The sequence below is a fragment of the Knufia obscura genome, assembly GCF_036327395.1.
Source record: "Knufia obscura strain CCFEE 5817 isolate CBS 148926 chromosome Unknown scaffold_8, whole genome shotgun sequence".
Lineage (NCBI taxonomy): Eukaryota > Fungi > Ascomycota > Eurotiomycetes > Chaetothyriales > Trichomeriaceae > Knufia > Knufia obscura.
In genome coordinates this window covers 1,000,821-1,014,724 of record NW_027042694.1, presented here as the reverse complement: position 1 = coordinate 1,014,724, position 13,904 = coordinate 1,000,821, and the positions used below count along the sequence as shown (strand labels likewise).

Here is a 13,904-nt window from a genome sequence, read left to right as displayed (position 1 = left end):
CCGTGGAATGCCGATATGGTGGTTTCAATGCAGTGATACTGTGATTGAAATCCAAGTCCTCATCCAAAGCAGAATCTTTGGTAGTGCAGAAGCGATTGTTGTGGTGTGGGTAGAGTAAACTGATGTTGCCTACTGGTCACGTATACAGGGTCCAGGTCATGCGATCGGTCGCAGCGGAAGGAGTTCTCGATGAGGTGACAGACGTGGAAGGTGCGCGCCGCGATCGCAAATCAACTTGAACTTTTCTGTTCGTCGCCCCGTCGTTTGTTCCTCCTCACAGTTTGGTTTGCACACAATTGTTTTGCTACCCTTGCAGAGTCGCTTGTCGCTTGTCGATTGCAGTTGTATGAAAGTCAAACGTATGCAGAAAAGAAATCGACAGATTGATCGTGTGGACGAGAAGAATCGGCCGATGTGACAGCTCGTTATTGGCCACACACTAAATTCAATGGACGCGTTCTTTGTTTACATTTTGTCTTCCCGAAGCCAAACACGGCTAGATCCTGCGAGGTCATCCTATACTTCCAATCACAAGGGCGTATACTGCTCCGCTAATGCAAGCTAGCCTCGACTTCCCCCTGTTTTTCATCCTTGTCCTCTGCACGAAAATCATGGCCCGACGCTATCCTTTGATGTTGCTGACGGTCCGCATCCTCGGGCACCAACCTGTGAACACGTTGACCTCCAGATAAAGGTCCCTGCCGTTCCCTCGAGTTTGCGGATGCTCGAGGACCCTGATTGTCAGCTTCACTATGCGCAACCACGCAGGTTGACGTCGATCGTCAACAATCCCCCTTGGCAACATTCTTGTCTTCATCCTTCGCCCATGCCTTGCATACACAAGGCCATGAATGAAGTTGTTTCAGCAGAGCATGCCCAGCCCATTTTGCAAGGGTGAGTGTTGGTGGGAGGCTCATTCAACATGTGGAGATTCTGTCTCGTCTGGGCAGGGGTTTGTGCATTCTGGAAATTGTCAATGCTTTCTACCGTGCCCGCTAATCTATCGATACAATTATCGTCTGCTGTCGGCATCACTGATGCTATCACGCAGCATGGACTCGGGTACTCGAGGGCCCTTCATCTCATTATTGCTGACAAGGGCACTTCCAATGATATCCGGTTTGTCTCGCAATAACATGCTTCGTGGAAATGTCGAATTACTCGAAACAAGCAGAGATGGTGATACTGCAGCAACAACGAGAGGGCATACAGGCATGAGCTTGCATATGGCGTGCTGAAATATACCGATGTACATCTTCCATGCATTCACAAGCATAGGCAATGTATTGGTCAGCACGTTGATGGCCTCAACTGCTTCAAGTCCAAGATTACAAGTATGTCTTACTAGGGTAACATTGAATTGCTTTTGCTATCAACGGATCAGTCGACTCGAGCCTCTGCCTGTATGCTGGAATGACGCTGAACTCGCGGCAACCCCGTGTATCGAGCTCGTTTCATGGCGAGATTAGCGAAGACTGCCTGAAGGAGGTCATCGAAACACACGCTGGCCATCTCTGACACAGCGAGCTCGGAATCTGACATTGCACGAAGAATAGGAGAGTTGTAATTCACAAATTCACATGCTGCTACGATGTCTGATCAAACCAAATCCGCGCTTCCAAGACCAAAACCTTAGAATGCTGCTCTCTTCGACCTCAGACCAACGCTAACATGCAGAGGAACGCATGGAAATGGTCAAATCGACATGGATCGGTGCGTCTATGACTGGGAGATGTAGATACGAACTTATTCTTATGCTGGAGGCCTACTGCACCTGACTCGTGATCATTCCGAACATGTTGTATATCTTCCAGTCGATGGTGCCAAATAATAATGTCCCTGCCAATTGCAGCACTTTCCTGTTCGGGGCGGAAGCCTATCTCTTCTTGGCACTTTCGGTTTTTCTGGAGAAGGAGATGCGGGCGGGTGGCATCCACCAAGAATTTCGATAGCTGCCAGAACTTATCTAGGTAGGTACACTGAAGAACATAGCATCACTTTCGAAGTGTCTCGATCTGATAATTCGCGGAGGTGCTGCCTAGTACCCAGTAAACCACGTCCAAAGCCTTCTGCGGTGGCATTCATTTGTTCACCATTTGATCGTGCTCTAAGAATCAGTACTGCGACACACCTGGTAGCCCTGCGAATTCTTCTTCTTGATATCTGACCGACTCACCGCTCCTCTTCTACCTTGACTTGGTACTGGGAAATTTGAGTAGTTGCCCAACATGGCCTCAACCGGCACCACATTCCAGAAGCGAAGCCGTCACGATCGCGACCGCAGGCGCACAGCGCCCGCCGATGAAGAATTCGATGAGCGCTGGGGTGACCAAGATGTCTCGGAGGAAGAAGTAGAACAGGAAGAATCAGAGCAAGAATTCCCCGATTCAAGCGCAAAGCGGCGAAAACTCTCTAACGGCCATGCGACAGCCTCCTCACGAAGATCACCATCACCACCTCCGAAGCCGAAAGAAACAGCGGATGAACAAGACAGGAGAGAGCGCGATGAGTTCGCCCGTCGCCTTGCAGATCGCGAAAAGGACAAGGCATCCGCTAAGAAGAATATAACGGAGTCAAGAGATGCTACTACTGCAGAGCGGCGGCGACTGGCAGATGACAAGGAAGCCCGAGAAGTAGCACTGTCAGATTTGAGACTGCGCTCGCGGCAAGACTACCTCAAGAAGCGAGAGGTGGAGCGTCTAGCACTTCTTCGCAAACAGGTCGCAGATGAACAGCGCGAGTTACGTGACGATCCCGATGGCTTGTCTGAGCGCGAGAAAGCAGAGTTTGCCCGAAATCTGGAAGTGCTACAGATCGCCGAGCAAAAGAATGCCATCGATGAGGGCCGAGATGGCTATGCTATGCCGGAAGACTACATAACTGAGAAGGGGAAAATGGACAGGAAAAAGAAAGAGGATGCGCTGTATAGCCGGTATGCGAACAGGGACGAGCATGGGAGGGAGAAGTTCGTGAGCGAGCATGAGGAGTGGGAGCAGGAAGCACTAAGACGAGCAAAGGCCACAAGCAATCTTGCGGGTGTTGCTGGTGTTAAGGGAGAAGTTGGCGATTTCTCGAGTTATGACTACGTGTTTGACGAAAGTCAGAGGCTAAACTTCTTGATGAGCGAGACACTTGGCGGCGACAAGGAGGTCATGTCCAAGGAGAAACGAGATATGATGGAGCGGTTGAACGCTGCAGAAGCAAAAGCCAAAAGCATCGACGAAACAAGGAAGAGCTTACCCATCTACCAATTCCGGGACCAGATTATCGAGGCTGTGAAGCAGTATCAAGTGCTGATTATTGTGGGTGAGACGGGCTCAGGGAAGACTACCCAGATACCCCAGTATCTTTCTGAGGCTGGGTTCACGGACGGCGGCATGAAAATAGGTTGCACCCAGCCTAGGCGAGTTGCAGCCATGAGCGTTGCGACTCGTGTTGCCGAAGAAATGGGGAAGAGGTTGGGCAACGAGGTCGGTTATGCTATTCGATTCGAGGACAACACAAACGACAAGACTATCCTCAAGTACATGACTGACGGTATGCTGTTAAGAGAGCTGTTGACAGATCCTGAGCTCTCACAGTATTCAGCATTGATGATAGACGAGGCACACGAGCGGACAGTACAGACTGATATTGCTTGTGGTCTTCTGAAGGATATTGCCAAAGCGAGACCAGACCTGAAATTGCTCATCTCTTCCGCAACAATGGATGCTGCCAAATTTCAGAAGTACTTTGATGACGCTCCCATTTTCAATATCCCAGGTAGACGTTACTCAGTTGATGTCCATTACACGGCACAACCTGAAGCAAACTATCTGGCCGCAGCGATAACAACAGTCTTTCAGATCCACATCACGCAGCCAACGGGCGACATCCTGGTGTTTCTCACAGGTCAAGAAGAAATCGAAGCCATGGAACTCAATCTCACAGAAACAGCACGCAAGCTCGGCAACAAGGTGAAAGAGATGATAATATGTCCCATCTACGCCAATCTACCGACCGAGCTTCAAGCAAAGATATTTGAGCCAACACCACCAAACTCGAGAAAAGTCGTTCTAGCAACCAATATTGCTGAAACGTCTCTCACAATAGATGGCATTGTCTACGTGATAGACCCAGGTTTTGTGAAAGAGAACCACTTCAATGCCAGAACCGGAATGGACTCACTAGTCGTAATCCCCTGCAGTCGCGCATCTGCAGGCCAACGAGCAGGTCGAGCCGGTCGAGTCGGCCCAGGAAAATGCTTCCGCCTCTACACATCCCAAGCCTACAAAAACGAGCTAGAACCAAACACAACCCCCGAAATCCAACGCACAAACATAACCAGCATGATCCTCCTCCTCAAATCCCTCGGCATAAACGACCTCCTAGACTTCGACTTCATGGACCCACCCCCAACAGACACCATCGTCCGCGCCGTCGAACTCCTCTACGCCCTCGGCGCCCTCAACAACGCCGGCGACCTAACCAAAATCGGCCGCCAAATGGCCGAAGTCCCCGACGACCCCATGGTTTCCCGCGCTCTAATAGCAGCCGACAAATACGGCTGCACCGTCGAAGTCCTCAGCATAATCGCCATGCTCGGCGAGTCAGGCTCCCTCTTCTTCCGCCCCAAGGACAAAAAAGTCCACGCCGACGCAGCCCGCAACCGCTTCACGAACAAAGACGGCGGCGACCACATGTCCCTCCTTAACATCTGGAACGAATTCGTCGAAAACGACTACAGCCCCATCTGGGCCAAAGAGAACTTCCTCCAAATTCGTTCCCTAAATCGCGCCCACGACGTCCGCGATCAACTCGCGCGGTTATGCGACCGCATCGAAGTCGACCCCGAGAAATCAGCGGGAGTACACAACAGCGACGCGATCCTCAAGGCCTTACTATCAGGGTACTTCCCCAACACGGCGCGACTCCAGCGCGACGGACAGAGCTACAGGACACTTAAGAGCGGCAGTCAGGTTGTGTATATCCACCCCAGTAGTACTATGAATGAGACGAGGCCGAAATACGTGAGTTACTTTGAGGCTGTGCTGACGAGTAAGGAGTATATGAGGAATGTTATGCCGATTAGGCCGGAGTGGTTGATGGAGATTGCGCCGCATTATTTTAGGAAGAAGGATGTTGAGGCTTTGGGGATGGAGAGGAAGGTGCCGAGGGGGGAGGGGCGGGTTGGCGGGAAACTGTAAGTGGGAAGTTGTGGGTTGAGGCAGGTAGCTGCTATAGCGTGGCATGTGAGGATTTGAAATAACAAAGAAGCTTCTTGGCAAGTGCTCAACCTGATGTGCGTCGTTCTTGACAATATGATAGGCTGGCATGAAGTCGAACTGATCCTTGCGTTCTAACGGCTCTTGCTAGATCGGCCGTGTCCTTTCTACAGTAGCCCTCCGCACACGATATGTCTAGAGCTGCCACGATGGCAACTGACTGCTCACGTACTTACTTACCCACATGCCCATGTCGATATGTGATGCCCGTAGGCGCGCTGCTCGTCCTGTCGTATCGCAGAATAGCGCGGACCTGTCCATGCACAATGCTGAATAAATATGGAGGGTTGAGTGTCTGTGCTGCAGCGTCTGTCGTACCATGATTCAGGAAAGGAAACTCAGCGTCTGGTCAATGTCATTAGCAGTCTACTTCCACGTGCCACTGCCACTGCCCTTTACTAGTAATCGCAACACATACCACTCTACTTCCGCGTGGCAAAGGTCCAAGCCGAGCAGAGTAAGTAAAGTCCACGATAACAATCGCACACAGCAGCAAATCAAAGGCCCAAGGACATCCGTAACACAAGCAGTACGAGTGTCATGTATCTTGGAAGTAACATTGACCATCTCAACGAGACTACCTCCACTTCGCGTTACCACAACCTGAAGCCGCAGATACAAATTTACTTAGGTACCGAATCATATATTTACTGTAGGCTAACCGCGAGTCCGCGACCCAGAGTAACTTATGCTCGACAACTCAACCTTATGGCTCTCACATATCGTGCGCCTACACTGTCTCCTCTGGTATCTGACTCGCCGGAGTCAGGTGGCATCTAGTGCTGAGACTGACACTCACTCATATCGCTATGCCACGTCCTGTCGATTCAATGAAGCCGGCCATGTAAAGAAGATTGGCTATTTTCTGTTCTTCTTCCTTATGCTTCTGCTGCTTTTCCTCCTTCCTCTTCAGTTTCCCTTGTTTCTTCTGTTCCTTCTTCTGCTGTTTTTCCGCTTGCGATAGTTGGTCCTGCCGTGCACACCTTGCGATGAACGCGGCAACCTCTTCCTCTTCCTTCTGTTGTTCCTGTTCTTTCCGCTGCTTCTTCAACTGTTTCTCTTGCTGTCTCTCTTGCTTCTTGAGCTGTCTCTCTTGCTTGCGCTGCTGGCCTTGCTGTTCATATTCGATTGTAAGCTTTGCAATCATCTCGTCATCGGTCAGTATCCTTCGTCTGCGACTGGCGTAGAGGATGACGATCAGGATGAGCACGATCAGAAGGACAGTGCCGCCGATTGCACCTCCAATGACTGCTGCTGGAGATGGGGATGACGGAGTTGCGGCCGAGTTTGGGGTTGCAGTCGGTGTTGCAGTTGCACCATTAGTAGTTTGATTCGATGTCCCTGTGCGGCTTGCACCGAATGTTGGGCTGCTGGTGATGATTGCAGAGCCCATAATGTGGAATTTAGTCAATCTGAGAAGGAAGTCGGCAATTCAGCGCCCGGTTCAAGCAATCGTGAGACCCCAGGAATGAACGAAGTCGAGGCAGTGTTGAATTAGCTAGCCAGCCAGTCAAGAGCTATCAGGCTTGAGATATACGTTGAGCTTTGACGTTTGTTGCTCAATTGAGTGGTCACGGATATACAACGTATATGGCTTGAGCTATTGCGGCAGTTTGAGATCGTAGCTGCATTATTGACGCCAGCCCAGCATAAAGGGAGGTGTGCTTGTGATAGTCGCTCTCCACAGTCCGCTTGTTTCACCGCTGTAGCATGATCTGCCGTGATCGCTGGGTAGCATTGCTAAGCTGATGCCGCTAACGAGGACGTCCATGCCAGTAGTTGTGTCTCGTGGCTCCATGACTACACCTTCCTTTTCGAGTTTCGCAGCTGAGTATTGTCGGGCTATGGTCGTGTTTCGTGGCAACAGATGGAGAGCCTTCGAAATGCTTCGAACGTGCTGACTTATCATCGACGCCATGTCTCGGATGTTGGCTTATAACATTTGGCAGGCGCGTTCAACTTGGGACATCTGTGCTCGTCCCTTCGTCAACGTTGCTAGAGACGTCAATACGGCGGAAGTCGAACAATCTAGTCTAGTTACTGGCGAGGCGGTTCAAGGCATCTGGTAGTTAGAGTGTTCCTCCATGGTCAGCCTTGCACTCACGACCAACTTGGATCTAGCTCAGGAAAGCTCGTGCAATTACTCTCGGCCGGACCTGCGCACGTTCACAGGTGTTCAATAATTGCACAAATGAGTATGCATCCATGCAAGATATTTCAGTTCATGTGACTACGTTTCGTTCGGGGCGCCGCATCCATACCGTCTTTGTCTCGGGTATCGACCTTCACTTCGCTGGTGAGCGTAAGGAGACATCAAAAGGAGATGTGAATAGATACTTGGCAAATGCTAAGCAGCAGAAAGCTTTGATAGACCCATCTCAGTGGACAGGAGCCAATAGAGTTGTCGAGAGACAAAATAGTTGAACGCTCGGGTCATGTAGTGGGTTGTCGCACGGACGTCCTTTGGTAAATGGCGAGGTTTTCGGGACTGGGCGTGCCGCCGCACACGGCACCCTCTAGATGCCTGAACTTTGGAGTCACCGAAAGCGTGCTGACACAACGGCAGCGCAGACATACTCTTTCCTCTCCTGGTTTGGACTCCGAGCAGACATACAGCTTGCATGCCCTCTGGTGGAACCGTACTTGCAGGCGTGAGCCAAAAGGCTGCATATATTCTGTGCGGCTGATGAACTCTCGTGAGGATAAGTAGATCCTCGATGACCGATGCTCAAGGCCTCTTAAGCAGAGCAAACATGTATCAACACCAAGAAGCGCGCCGAGGCATCTGGACTCAATATCGCGCCTACATCATCCTCGCCATTCTCGTGACTTCGATCATTGCGCTGCTGCCAAGCTCGAGTTCAGGTCGATTCAGCAACAGACCGTGGCGCAGCTCGTCTCCTCGAGAAGCAGCAGCAAATTCAACATTAGGCGTGAGTCCACCAACCTAGCTTGTCATCCTGTGAAACCCGTCGCAATTCACATGCTAACGACTCATTCGTAGTTCTAGAAGATCCTTGCTCTTTCCACTGGACCCAGCTGGCGGACTCGGGGGCTTAATACGGCAGCGAAATTGGTAGGCCTGGAGTTCGCCTATCCGCCACAACCGCGCAATCCTTTAGAGTTGATTGAAGCTTTCTCGGGTATGGGCAAGGACCAAGGTAAGACGACGCCAGCCCATGGCTCGGCAACTGCATGGCTCGCTCACGTCGACCTCCTGAAACACGTGATAGCGAGTGATTTAGAGACCGCACTTATCGTGGAGGATGATGTTGACTTCGATGTTCATCTCAAGGATCAAATCCGCTTGGTGTCGGATAACGTACGGGCGTACACCAACGTCTCCGAGACCGACGGAACTCCATATGGCACCAACTGGGACATCCTGTGGCTGGGTCACTGTGGCACAGCCGTCGAAAAGGACACACCAGGTCCGCGATACTTGGATACCACAAGATGCAAGACAGATCTATATTCTGGATGGTCGAAGCATTTCCTCAGAGACAATCTAGAAGAAGATCATCGAATTGTCCAATGGGCAGGCTTCATGACAGTCCGCACATTTGGCTTCGGCGTCAATCGGCAAAGCGCGCAGAAGGTTCTAGATATCGCGGCTCGAGGCGGAGATGAGGCGTACGATGTCGCATTCTCACACGCTTGTGCCTCTGGTGCCTTGCGGTGTCTTGTGGTTAACCCACAGATTATGAACCATTACGAGCCCTCCAAAGATGCTGGGTATCTGAGTCCGGTCCATGTTGGAGATGGGCAGGGAGAGGCAGCGGATGATTCGAGGTTCGAGAAGATCATGGGTACCACTGGCAACATTATGCAGAGCTCGCGGTGCAAGTCTCTCTTTGACGATGTGTGTATGAGGCCTCCGTCCGAGATTTGAGTGCGCGTCTGACCGACGCGTCACTGGACGCGTTTTGTGTAAGGTGGTAAAAGTATGACTGGCTGCTTATTTGTCCCTGGAATTGGTGAATTCAGCAGATGCTTCGTGACCACATGCGACGCAGCAAGGAACATTGTGTGACCACCGGGTGACAATCTAGTGTGAGAGCCATTGTCTATCGGCAAAGAAGCGATGCCATACCCATCAATCAGGCTCCGGTATCTGATAGCTTGGTAGACCTCGCTGATGTGCTCATCAGCATGTCCATACAACCATTCTGTAGCAGCAAGCCCTTGCAAGCATACTCAAGCGATTTGCAACAAACGTTTACCAAATTCGGGTTAGGGAGCCAAAAACCCGTATGTGTGTTCTTCTGCATTCCTTCCAACCAGTACCATCTTTGGCGAGATTGGCTCCTCTATGTTGGAGAGTTGCATTTGGAATCTTCAATGTTCTGCCGATAGCTGTTCGGGGTCTAGAAAGTACTAGCGTATTCCGGGGTCGACGCGGGGAAATTGCAGCCACCCACCGGGGTGCGGGAGGAAAGCTACGCCGCGTCGGGCCAAAGGTGAAGGTACTTCAGGTACTTGGTACCTGAACTGACATGGTCGATAGCCGAAGAGGGGTCGTTGCCATGACGCATTAGTGAGCGAGGTGCATTTTGTGTAGCTGTTGACGGCAATGCATTGGTCGTTGCGTTCTCGCTTATTGCCATTCTTGGGTGAGACTGGTATATTATTTGGATTAGAATATAGGCGATGTTGCCTAAAGCAACTGGATGCATGGTCTGCCGGGATCGGAGCAAGCTTGTGCTCGGAGAAGAGTTGCTTTCGACCGGTAATAACTGGTTTCGACGACCAGCACATAGATCACCATAGCCACAGGCACAAAGTTCGTGCGAATCCAATCCAATGAGTAGAAACCCATGTTTGCCATGACGCACTTGCTTGTGATTGCTCGTGCTGCATCAAGCAGGGCCATTAAACTCTAAAAGGTGTCCAGGACTTTTCTGGTAGGCACCAGGGTAGTAAATGAGGGTGCTAGCAATAATGCAGATTGCCAGCACTCCATCCTTTCGGCTTGCTGACACCGAATTCGGTCTTGAAAGGAACTGAGTGTGACGAACCGAGGCGCAGATTGGCTTGAGAGGGTGCAGGATGAAAATCGCTTGGCAATACTTGCAGTACTGTTCGACGGTTCGACCCTGCTTTGGCGGCCGTATGGCTGCTACGCACAGCGCCAAAAAGGAGGCAATATTGTTCAACTCGTCGAGCCTGGATGGTGTGCAGACCGAGCGGTTTGCGAACCTCGCATCTATTCCAGTCCCGTCATTGCCCGAGCAAGCATGGCTGAGGGGATCATCCTTTGTACTGGACGTGTATTGCCAGTCCTACCTTCGTAGGCTTCCTTGTACTATGCTATGTCGAATGGAGGCCTCTTGCCCGTAGACTTGGACCGCAGCGTGGATTTTTGTCTGCGTTGTGGCACTTCCCTCTGCTCCCCGATATCTGTGACTTCAGCCCCGGCGGTCGTCCTTTTCCGGGCCTGCAATTTTCGAGCCATCAATTAACACTGCCTGTGACTATCCTTAGATTGTGACGCACCGTGGCTTGGCCATAGGTGCCGATGCCACATGTGGTCAGGACTTAGCAGGATTGATCGTTTCTCGAGCCATGGATGTGGCAGCGAGTCGTCAAAAGGACATCAGAAGCTTGCAGTTTGGGAATAGGAGCCTTGTTTATGCCTGGTTCAGGCAGACACGACCTGTGACCTCCATTCCTCCTTGGCGAGGACTGCTAGTGAGCAGCGACCGGGGAGAGAGAGTATGGAGTAGGGATTGACGCCGTGGCCTTGTGCAGAGTCGGGCTTTACGCGCTATCGCATTCAGAGGGGGCTGTCGCTGCTCAGTCACAACTGATTGGAGAACGGGACTCTTCAGGACATTTTCTCGCTTAATATTCTCCGAAGCTGGATCCCACGATCACCACCTCATCTTGGCTTGCATATGTACGAATTTCATGTCCATCAAGGCCACATTTTCTCGCGCTTCATGCATTGCTAATGCAGCCGCGTGTGCAAGCCCACTATAGCCCACAGTACAGCACCCACTTTGCCCACTAGACACACACAGTGCGAGGTATGGTGAGCATGGCAGAGCTTTCGCAGACATATGCCTCTCTGTCACGCTGCTTCTGAGCCAATTCCGGCCAGCTGCACGAATAACTGTTTTGGGCTGCCATATGCACAGCCATATAGACGTCCACCTTGGGGAGTTGATAGGCTGCTTAACCTAAATACTCACAGGCCGTACAAGATTGCTGTCTATCATGACTTAGTGACGCACCCGAGAATCCCGCACATTCGACATGGAGCTTTTTGTCGGCGTGACTCGTACATCAGATATTGCAGCATGCCTGGGGTCTCCGTGAACTTGCAGCATCAGTTATTCCCAGCCTGGTAAGAAGGATACCCCGAGCGCAAGACACATGACCACCAACGGGCTGACCGAGCATATTGGTAGGTGCTTCATGCGCAGGGCCATCACTTTTGTCGCACCCTCCCTCTGTAACATATGTTTCAATTCCCAAACAGAGGAGACCACAAAGAACAAGCCTCCACCATCTTGGTACAAGTTGACACAGATGTGTAGCGTGTGCGCTTGCTCACGGGCATCGTGCAACACCTCGTCAAAATTGCACCTCGGCAATGCGGCCTTGCAGTCCTGGCTGAAGCGCCTCGGTATAGTGTTCTGTGATCCAAGAATGGCGAGCGCTAGTTCATAGAATTACACATTTCGTGCCTCGTCGTTGCCGACCGTGTCTCCCTCCGTCAGTATCGTGATTATGCCTCGTGCCGTGTGGTTGTGTAGGCCGTCTATCCGGGGCTGTCGCGGGATTCTGTCGCTGTCTTCTCAATAACCGCACGACATCGAAGAAGGCCCTTTCCACATTCACACAATTCTTAGCTGAAGCTTCCACAAATTCACAGCCCAATTCCCTTGCAAGTGCCTGACCTTCCTGCGAAGAGACTTCTCGTTCGTGGTGTTTGTCGCTCTTGTTGCCTACCAGCATTACAGGTACTGGACCAGAGTAGACAGGGCCGTTCTGCATCTTCGCTTGCAGATAAGAAAAATCTGTAGGTGATCCTGGATGATTCGACTCCTTGACTCTCTGCACCTGGTTGAAGAATCTGCGAATGCGGTCATAAGAATTCCGAGAAGTGATGCTGTAGACGAGAATGAATCCTTCACCATCTCTTATCCATTGGTCTCTCAATGCTGTATATTCTTCTTGACCAGCAGTATCCAGCACTTCTAGCATGCAGGCCTGTGCATCTATGACGACTTGCTTGCGATACGAGTCCTCGATGGTAGGGTCGTATGTTTCCACGAAATGGTTGAGACATAGCTATCAGGCATTAGCGAGCGTGTAGGGGAGTGTCTGGGCTGTGGCTCACCTGTATCGTCAGGGCTGTCTTTCCTACTCCTCCATCCCCCAAGACCACCAGCTTGTACAGCGTCATCTTGCCCGCCATTTTGCAAACCCTGCCCTGCGGGCTTGCAGACCCTTCCTTCCGAACGTATAGGGGTGATACAGCACAGGTCAAACCTGTCAAGCACCAAATGAACCTGCGAGCAACGGCGAGCTGACCAGCATTCGAGTTGCAGATGATAGAGCAGCCACAGACGCCAGCTGTTACAGATATGCTCTAGTACCCGGTGTGTTGACTGAGCTCAGTAGTGGCAGGTCCAGACCCAGTGGAGTACAATGGCGTGAAGAGGATATCGCCGCTTGATCGCTGTGGTAGTTGATCGGTCAGGTGGATTTGCGAGGCGATTGCTTTGTCAAGAGGGCTGAGATGGAGAGGCTGTAAATCTTCTGTAGAGACAGGTGCGGATAGAGAGCGCAATTGTTGACAAGGAATAGGAATATCGAGCAATATGTCCGGTAAGTGGGTCAGTGCTGCAGGATATGTTGAAAATCTCTTGTTGCCGAAGCTGCCTTGGAGAGACGTGTGTTCTATGCCCGCTGTCTCAACGGCGTATGCTGTCCACTGCTATCCAGACAAACAGTGATGGAGATGTTCTGTAGATCTGGAATGGTCTGTTGATGATCTACAGTGAGGAGAACTCCAATCGCCGGAGAAGCTGATCAACTAGTACTGTGCGGAATTAATTTTCGCGGGGCCGATAGAAAGTGTACACTTCAAAGTTGACAGCCGAAACGCCTGAAGTCTGAAACCAAACAACGATGAGTTCCTCGCGTCGTTGACCAGCCGTCAGGAACTGGGAATGGACCTGTCAACTCGCACTTGATGGTACGAGTCAGTGTGATGTGATTTGGATATGATTTGGCGAAAGTGATTGTGGATGCAGTTTACCAGTAAAATGGACAGTCAACAGCAAGAAGTACTCCTCTGGTGGATAGTGCCTGCCGCTGTTTCTTGCGGACCGCTTACTGGGTAGCCACTCTCCAGTCTATCGACATTGAAGGTATTTATCTCAAGCATCTGTTTCTACTTGATGTTTTTACCTCAACAACGAAAAACCGTTCTGTTTTCTTTTCACGCATCGTACGGGACGTTAGTCCAGCAGGGCAAGGGCTACGATTTGTTCCCAATGCTTCTGGAAGCGGCCACGAGTTGACCAGGGTGCTTCAGGAACCAAGCAGTGTACCTGGCACCAGAATCCTAGGGAACTGTCACCGCCCAATGGTCGGCCCCGTTATCATCGATCTCGGGAGGGTACT

General features: G+C 51.2%; 4 protein-coding genes across 4 annotated transcripts; 2 read left to right on the top strand and 2 right to left on the bottom strand.

The window, feature by feature from the left end:
- Window positions 1-2,228: 2,228 nt before the first annotated feature.
- PMZ80_007205 (uncharacterized protein) lies at window positions 2,229-5,186 on the top strand (the record flags this gene model as incomplete). The annotated part of the gene is made up of 1 exon (XM_064875613.1): window positions 2,229-5,186. The coding sequence occupies one exon, from the start codon at window positions 2,229-2,231 to the stop codon at window positions 5,184-5,186; it is 2,958 nt and encodes a 985-aa protein (XP_064728878.1).
- An 877-nt stretch (window positions 5,187-6,063) lies between these two features.
- Window positions 6,064-6,657, bottom strand: PMZ80_007204 (uncharacterized protein; the record flags this gene model as incomplete). The annotated part of the gene is made up of 1 exon (XM_064875612.1): window positions 6,064-6,657. One exon carries the CDS (start codon window positions 6,655-6,657, stop codon window positions 6,064-6,066), a length of 594 nt encoding a protein of 197 aa, XP_064728877.1.
- A 1,360-nt stretch (window positions 6,658-8,017) lies between these two features.
- Window positions 8,018-9,156, top strand: PMZ80_007203 (uncharacterized protein; the record flags this gene model as incomplete). Its single annotated transcript, XM_064875611.1, has 2 exons — window positions 8,018-8,197; window positions 8,275-9,156. 2 exons carry the CDS (start codon window positions 8,018-8,020, stop codon window positions 9,154-9,156), a joined length of 1,062 nt encoding a protein of 353 aa, XP_064728876.1.
- A 2,777-nt stretch (window positions 9,157-11,933) lies between these two features.
- Window positions 11,934-12,690, bottom strand: ras2 (the record flags this gene model as incomplete). Its single annotated transcript, XM_064875610.1, has 2 exons — window positions 11,934-12,563; window positions 12,613-12,690. The coding sequence occupies 2 exons, from the start codon at window positions 12,688-12,690 to the stop codon at window positions 11,934-11,936; spliced, it is 708 nt and encodes a 235-aa protein (XP_064728875.1).
- Window positions 12,691-13,904: the final 1,214 nt, after the last annotated feature.